The 8,936-nt window shown below is 44.1% G+C and overlaps 1 protein-coding gene across 2 annotated transcripts in view; it reads right to left on the reverse strand.

Annotated features, from left to right (window-relative positions):
* The window catches only part of LOC138966559 (HEAT repeat-containing protein 1-like), a 50,121-nt gene extending 41,411 nt beyond the window's left edge, over positions 1–8,710 (reverse strand). For both annotated transcript variants that reach the window (XM_070338832.1, XM_070338830.1), the window contains exons 1-6: positions 8,692–8,710; positions 8,012–8,197; positions 7,432–7,648; positions 3,941–4,085; positions 1,100–1,201; positions 203–463 (exon numbers count right to left, since the gene is read on the reverse strand). In XM_070338832.1, the coding sequence (XP_070194933.1) occupies positions 203–463; positions 1,100–1,201; positions 3,941–4,085; positions 7,432–7,648; positions 8,012–8,153 (867 nt within the window). In that variant the 5' untranslated portion in view covers positions 8,154–8,197; positions 8,692–8,710. The remainder of the gene's footprint in view (positions 1–202; positions 464–1,099; positions 1,202–3,940; positions 4,086–7,431; positions 7,649–8,011; positions 8,198–8,691) is intronic.
* Positions 8,711–8,936: the final 226 nt, after the last annotated feature.

An 8,936-nucleotide genomic window follows, 5' to 3' on the forward strand; every position in this document is an offset into this window, starting at 1 on the left:
TGTTGTATATCTGCAACATCTGCTATGAAACCACATTAAAATTATCTGCACAGCCAGTAAAGAATAAATGCTAAAAGTCTTTTGAACCAAGAAAAGAACCACATGGATAGGTGAACAACATCACTTTAACTAACCTCTTCCAAAAGATCCTCTCTCAAATTCTGTCCCACTACACTCTAAACACATCACAGTACTAACTAACCTTGCAAACAGCATTCATCAGTGTTTCAACCAGGCTGGTCTTGAGGGTAGATTTCTGCAGCACTTTGCCCAGAATACCATATGATGCTGCCTTGTAGTCAAGCACATCGGACTTGAGGCCTCTGGAAAGTACTGGCAAAATGGCCGACAGGATACGCTCAGTCACGGGACCTGAATCCACAACTGCGATGAGGGTCAAAGCGTAGAAGTTCATGACGACTCGAAGGCGTTCTGCTCTGTTCTTGCTGTCCACGTCAAACACCTAAAACACACAGGTAAACATTTTTGTAATTCATAAATAATTCATGATGTTTTCATACACCAATGTGTCTCCTTGCAGATATAACTTTCTAAGTATTCCAAGAGTTGTTCCAAGATTTAGAGGACCTGGATTGAAAATATGCACGTAAGTCAATATGCCCTCGCTACAAACCTAAAACAAACAAAATTCTGTCAGAACCCAGAAGACCTCATTCATGTCCAAATGATACAATTATCAAAGAGACAGGGGTCAGAGCAATGCGTCAGATCAAAACAAGTATGTGTCAGTGACTGAAGACCGAGGCCTGAGAATAACAATGTATTCCACCTGATTTATTTTATTGTTTTTCATTAAATAAAAGGAGTCAGGAATACCCAAATACGCACTTGACAGTGCACAAAAAAGACAAAAAGGCACACACAAAAAAAGAACTGTCAAATTACTTCAAAGTAGAATGATGCCAGCTTTAATAAAAACTAGCAAAAAAAATGGGATACCCACCCACAGGTTCAGTTTTAAATACAGTAACATATCATGACATATGTTAATAAACCAGCCACTAGCTAACAACAAAAGAACCATGTAAGTAAGAAAGCTATTAAAAAAGAACAAGTGAAGAGAAACAAGCATAAATACCCGGACAAAGGCAGGCACAAGGTCTGTGATAATAGCAAGGAAGGCTGGATTGGTGCGACACTGGTTGACCAATGTCTGACGAGTCAGGTGTACTCCATTTTTCTGGAACAAAATAGTTAAAAGAGAAAAGTTCATGACAAGAGTGCCAAACAACCACACGAACTCTGCAATTTTTGTTTGTTTGTTTGCTTAACGCCCAGCCGACCACGAAGGGCCATATCAGGGCGGTGCTGCTTTGACATATAACGTGCGCCACACACAAGACAGAAGTCGCAGCACAGGCTTCATGTCTCACCCAGTCACATTATTCTGACACCGGACCAACCAGTCCTAGCACTAACCCCATAATGCCAGACGCCAGGCGGAGCAGCCACTAGATTGCCAATTTTAAAGTCTTAGGTATGACCCGGCCGGGGTTCGAACCCACGACCTCCCGATGACGGGGCGGACGCCTTACCACTAGGCCAACCGTGCCGGTGAACTCTGCAATAATCGGGTCCTAAAACAGAGAGAGCCTTTAACCCCTCGACTGCCTGGGTGACACAACATTGTGCAGATTGTTGGCTCACGTAAGTGTAGCCTATGCGATCGTAACTTTGTCTGTCTGTGCGTGCGTGCGTGTGTATGTCTGTGGTAGAAACTTTAACATTTCGTCATTTGAAGACGTCACAGTATGACGTAAGACACGGTCCCTTCACTTGGCACTGAGACAACAACTTGAGAATATGCTCTGCTGTAGCTATTTTTAACCATGCGCGCGCGCCAGCGATCACGCCGGCTTGCACAGCGCCGAGAAAAATTCCAGAACCTTCCCTCTTTGTCTTTGTTGGGAAGCTGTCTGTCTGTGAAAATGCGCTCTTTTCACTACAGTGTCAAAGAACAGTGCCTATCCGATATTCTTTCATTTGAACGGATTTCGTCCATCAAACATATTAACATTGCGATCAACAAGTGAATATACACAGAAAAGTGTTGTTTTGTGCTGAAATAACGACTACAATTACAAGTGTCTGTGTGGTTCTGTGTTGTGCTGGTCCGGTGTGTGCTAGGAGGAAGTGAGTTTGTGTGGGCCAATGGACGGTTAATCGCAGACAGCTCTAGGAATGCATGGATACTGAGCTATTCTCGCACAGCGTTCGTCTTTGTGCTGTGGGTAGGCTGTGTGGCACTGTCTAGGGCGGTACGCACGCAGGAGGGGAAGGAGAGTGGGGGGAAGGGAAATGGAAGGGAGAGGGTCGGTGTAAAAATAACACATTCCCTGCTGACTCAACATGCGTTAGTTCTCCACCGTGAAGAGGGTTAGACGTCACGCGAAGGAATTACTGAAAGTCTTGGTCATTGTTATTTTGAGCGGGCCGAGACTAGTTGGCAGTCGTGTCCCTGTAAGTAGGCTACATGCAGACAGACAGATCTAGATCTAGTGTCTCGCTTTCTTGCACAGTGTCACCTATGCTTACTGTGTGTGTGTGTGTGTATGTGTGTATGTGTGACGGAGTGATTGAGTTTGTGTTGCTGTTTGTCGATTTCTTACGTGAGCCTTGAAGGCTTCGCCTCTTGTTTTCTGTTATGAGTAACACAACAGACCTGCACTGGATCGTGGAACACCTTAGTATCCTAGTAAAAATATAAACAAACACCGACAATTTCACCTTTGAAAAAAATTAGATGGGAGCAACTATCGGCGCACTCAGTAAGATGCTACACAATGACAAAATGGGTACAAGAACTCAAGAATGTGAGCAAGAGTATCTGTTTGATATCACCAACTTGGCTAGCTTTTGGGTATAATCACATTTTCAAGATCAATTTGACAACAAATTGTTAACCACTTGACTGCCTTAGGACGGGTATACCCGTCATGCGCTTGTGCAGCCGCAGCGCCTTAGGACGGGTAAACCCGTCTTCTCCGTTCCGGGATTTTCCAGAAATGCTACGTCACTGCTGACACACAAATAGCAGCCAATGGCTTGGTAGGATACCTCATTCTCATGAATAAACATAAATGGTGACGCGGTTTTGCGTCTGAAGGCTATTTTCGGCCTTGGCGACAGGGTAGGGGAGAGAAATCTCGACTCGTCAAAATGGCTAACGGTGACAGTCGACCGGGCCCTAGTAGGGAAAAACAAAGCCGGACTGACGCTACAGGCGGTGCAAATGATTATGGATACTGACAGGGGAAGGGGGAGATATTCTTTCGGACGATTCGTTGGAAACAGGTAGATGATAGTGATTATAATCCGTTCTTGGAGCGAGCAAAACAGCCACCTGTGTTTGATCCACAGGCACCGGAAGATGCGCCGGACTGATTTTTCAAAAGTTCATATTTAAACATCATTATAAGCCAAACTAATTATTATTTCCATGATTAGACACTAAAAACAGATTCTTGGTTCAATTTCCCTTAAAAATAACATAGGTTTTACTTACCTACCTACTGCCAGTTTGGAGCTAGAATTTTTTGTGAATTATTACACCCCGAACTCCAATATTCCCTGGCAGTCAGGAATGCACATACGCAAGTTTTGATTGGCAGCGAAAGGGTTAAATCAAGAACAAAGAATCTGAAAAAGCCAAGACTTAAAAGTGAGGAAAGACTGGCTATTCGAGTTTAACTTTAACTTTAAGGTCCTTTCAGACCAATTTACCAATATTGGGACAGGAATTGGTAATACACTCAGGATATGGTGTGATATTTTGACTCGGCCAATCCCACTGCAGCTGTTTTCTATGACATACCAGCAATTACAAACCTGCTGGTTATTAACAGACTCTCAAAAAAACCCATCAGGTAAGCATTGCATACTGATACTTAAAACCAATCCTGTTGTGCTGAGAGCTCACCTGCAGTGGGAGAAGCCACGCCCATTTGTGGTTTTTGTGAGCCATGAGATCGATGAGCTGAAGCATTCTTGGAAACAGATCTGTCTCATGATAGGGCAGGAAACATTGCACCAAGCTGTCCACGTTGTTCAGGTGAATTCGGTACCTGTCGGATTAACATAAAAAAAGCTATTACAATTGGCCACAGTGCAAAAACACAACAAACTGCAATGTCATCTCTATACATATTTACACTACTCGTAAAAACAGAAACTGTGAAAAAAGTTATTACCTACAGTGCAAAAACACAACCAACTGCAATATAATCTCTACACATCTTTACCCTACCCGTACGAAGCAGAAGTCTTTCTTTTTTTATAGGTGACGTTACATTAATTTTTACTGGATAAATTATTATACCCTTTTGAAAGAAAGATTAACCCTGTACAAGTATATAAATTAAGTAGATGTGCAACGCCAAGGCACTGCATACCCCAGCGAAAGACAAACCTCTCTCTCTCTCTCTCTCTCTCTCTCTCTCTCTCTCTCTCTCTCTCTCTCTCTCTCTCTCTCTCTCTCTCTCTCTCTCTCTCTCCCTCTCTCAAACACACACACACACGAACACACACACACACACACACACACACACACACACACACACCCAAGTTACACACGTACACACATACACACTCACTCACACGCACTCACTCACTCTCTCACACACACTTCACTGTACACACAAAACACCCCCCCATACGCACATATAGACAGACGGACATACACACCTTTACAAACATACACACACACACATACACTTACGCACACGCACAAACACAAACCAACCCACCCACTCTCTCTCTCTCTCTCTCTCTCTCTCTCTCTCTTTCTCTCTCTCTTTAGCTCTTATACAAACAGTCACACACCCACACAAACACACACACACACACACATACACACACACACACACACACACACATGTACATACGCACGCACGTACGCACGCACACACCCACAGACACACACACACACACACACACACACATTTGACTCACACAAATCTCATACACACAATACACACACTCATACGCACATACACGGTTGGCCTAGTGGTAAGGCGTCCGCCCCGTGATCGGGAGGTCGTGGTTAGAACCCAGGCCGGGTCATACCTAAGACTTTAAAATTGGCAATCTAGTGGGTGCTCCGCCTGGCGGCTGGCATTATGGGGTTAGTGCATGCTAGGACTGGTTGGTCCGGTGTCAGAATAATGTGACTGGGTGAGACATGAAGCCTGTGCTGCGACTTCTGCCTTTTGTGTGGCGCACGTTATATCTCAAAGCAGCACCGCCCTGATAATTATGGAAACAAACAAATACGCACATAGACAGACGGACACACACACCTTTACAAACAAACACATATACACACTCATACACACACAAACATACACACAAACTCATGCACACACACATTCACACATACACACACTCCGGTTGGTCCGGTGTCAGAATAATGTGACTGGGTGAGACATGAAGCCTGTGCTGCGACTTCTGTCTTGTGTGTGGCGCACGTTATATGTCAAAGCAGCACCGCCCTGATATGGCCCTTCGTGGTCGGCTGGGCGTTAAGCAAACAAACAAACACCCACACACACACACACACACACACACACACACACACACACACACACACACACACTGTACATACGCACGCACACACACACACACACACACACACACATTGACTGACACAAATCTCATACACACATAACACACACTTATACGCACATAGACCGGCACGGTTGGCCTAGTGGTAAGGCGTCCGCCCCGTGATCGGGAGGTCGTGGGTTCGAACCCCGGCCGGGTCATACCTAAGACTTTAAAATTGGCAATCTAGTGGCTGCTCCGCCTGGCGTCTGGCATTATGGGGTTAGTGCTAGGACTGGTTTGTCCGGTGTCAGAATAATGTGACTGGGTGAGACATGAAGCCTGTGCTGCGACTTCTGTCTTGTGTGTGGCGCACGTTATATGTCAAAGCAGCACCGCCCTGATATGGCCCTTCGTGGTCGGCTGGGCGTTAAGCAAACAAACAAACAAACACCCACACACACACACACACACACACACACTGTACATACGCACGCACACACACACACACACACACATTGACTGACACAAATCTCATACACACATAACACACACTTATACGCACATAGACCGGCACGGTTGGCCTAGTGGTAAGGCGTCCGCCCCGTGCTCGGGAGGTCGTGGGTTCGAACCCCGGCCGGGTCATACCTAAGACTTTAAAATTGGCAATCTAGTGGCTGCTCCGCCTGGCGTCTGGCATTATGGTGTTAGTGCTAGGACTGGTTTGTCCGGCGTCAGAATAATGTGACTGGGTGAGACATGAAGCCTGTGCTGCGACTTCTGTCTTGTGTGTGGCGCACGTTATATGTCAACGCAGCACCGCCCTGATATGGCCCTTCGTGGTCGGCTGGGCGTTGAGCAAACAAACAAACAAATACGCACATAGACAGTCGGACACACACACCTTTACAAACAAACACATATACACACTCATACACATGCAAACATACACACAAACTCATGCACACACACATTCACACCCACACACACTCTCTGTCTCTCAAACACACACACACACACACACACACACACACACACACACACACACACACACACACACACACACACACACACACACACACACTCACTCACACGCACTCACTCACTCTCTAACAAAAAACTTCACGCACACAAAACACACACCCATACGCACATATGGACAGACGGACATGCACACCTTTACAAACAAACACACATACACGCACACACATACACTTATGCCCACACACACACTTACACACACACGAGTACAGACTCATGCACGCGTGCGCACGCACACACACATATGACACACACACACAAATACACACACCACACACATACGAGTACAGACTCATGCACGCGTGCGCGCACACACACACACAAACACACACACACACACAAATACACACACACACACTCAGTAACACTAACACATGTGCACAAAATGAACACAAACACACACACTGCGCGAGAGAGAAAGACTACAGGGAGGCATGACGTCATGATGCATTAATTGACGTCAAAGACTTTCGACCGTGACGTATTCTTCTTACGCGAGGACATAGACTTGGAAACTACGGAATTTCTACCCGTCCAAAGCGGCCTGGGGTGGCGTTTGCTGAAAAAATGGGGGCGCCTATTTTACCCACCGTATTTTTGTTAGTATGGTCCCCATTTTTGGTGAACTTCCATCTCCAACTGTAGCACGTAGCCGGGCACAACGAATCCTTCTTTATCATGTATTATTCGGTGTGCACATTTCTCAAATCGATTACAGTATAGCGTTCACGGGATACCTCCAGCTTCGCTGGGAATATACTCTTAAAAATAACATCAAGATGATGAAGAATGTTCACAGCAAAAAATCTTATACACTCTCAGTCTTACCTTTGTACCAGCCATTCCAATGCTTTATGCGTAGAGCTGAGCTGCAGAAACGGTGAGAGACGCATCAAGAATGCCTCAATGTTCTGATCCAACTTTTCAATGACTTCTCGAGTTTGAATGCTGCGTTCAAAAGTGAGTGACGATTCACTAAAGAGGACTGGCTCATACTCTTCAAATCCCTCATCAAGTGCACACAACTCTTCCAGTCCATTGGTTCCTAGAATGAGAAATAAACCACAGAAAAATCCAGACAGTGATCAGTTGCACAGAACATACCTAGGTATCAGTGAACACTTACTACTTAGTTCATTTCAACCATACTGGTGTGCGGCTTGGTTCATACAGTCACAGACATACACACAGACACAGCCTGTCACACTCACAGGTTGACACACAAATACACACACAAACAATGACATACACACACATGCCCATACACATATCATGTAAACACAGCTGCAAGGGTACACAGCTGTACTAAAGAATGTTACAAAGTAAGTAAATCAAAGAATGTTTGACACACAACATGCCTGTGAGCAAACATTCTAACACAGATCTATAGTTGAGACACCATCCTCACCAATGCAGAAGAAGGTTTCCCTGTCGATGGAAGCTGCTTTCTGCGGGTCATAAAGGAAGGATGCTTTTCTTGTGTCATCGCCCAGCAGAGCCTGTGTCTGAGGTATTGCCAGCTGCTTCAGCTGCTGAGCTAGGGACGTCATGTTGCTTTTCAGATAGTATTTTATCTGTATGCTTTGGCCAATCTCTGTTAGACAAACAACATTAAAAAGTTATCATACCATAGCATATATATATATTATATGATTGAACATATGGATTATGGTGTTAGTGTTAGTACTGTTACCTATAAAAGTATAATAGTATAAAATATCATTAATAAAACACTTCACAAGCGGCTAGGTTAGTCTCCCAACTGTGTTTAGTATGAATGGACACGCAGTGTAAGTTGCAAAACATAATAGGTTTACTTCATTCCCATTCAACACAGTTCTGTGAAGTATAATCTGCAGGTTTTCAGACGTAGAGCAATAACTACGGACAGTGCAATAACTGAAAGTTGAAACCAAAAGTAGAATACAATGCAGTGGTTGATCATTGATCTCAAACTAGGATTAAAATTGTAAAACAAAAGCTTCAATTCTTTGAAAGAAAATCTGAAAATATCTTGTGTAAAATGCTGTTGCTATAAAAATTACAAGAATAAACCATGACAGCAGTCTGTAATAAACACAAAAGTACCTTATACTCCTCGCACGTGTGCAAACAACCGGAAGTAAAGCTGCGTCTTTCGTACCACATAAGAATATTAACTTTGTACCATTTGAGAACAAGTCGAACGCAGAAGTTCATAGTATGACGGCATACTAGTAGCGCCAAAAGTGATAAACTAACATCAATACATGTGAAATAAGTAATTATCACTGATATTTATATTGAACTAACAAATTTTAGGATATTTTTTTTAGTATAATCGAAGATCTGCA

The sequence above is a fragment of the Littorina saxatilis genome, linkage group LG5 (assembly GCF_037325665.1).
Source record: "Littorina saxatilis isolate snail1 linkage group LG5, US_GU_Lsax_2.0, whole genome shotgun sequence".
NCBI lineage: Eukaryota > Metazoa > Mollusca > Gastropoda > Littorinimorpha > Littorinidae > Littorina > Littorina saxatilis.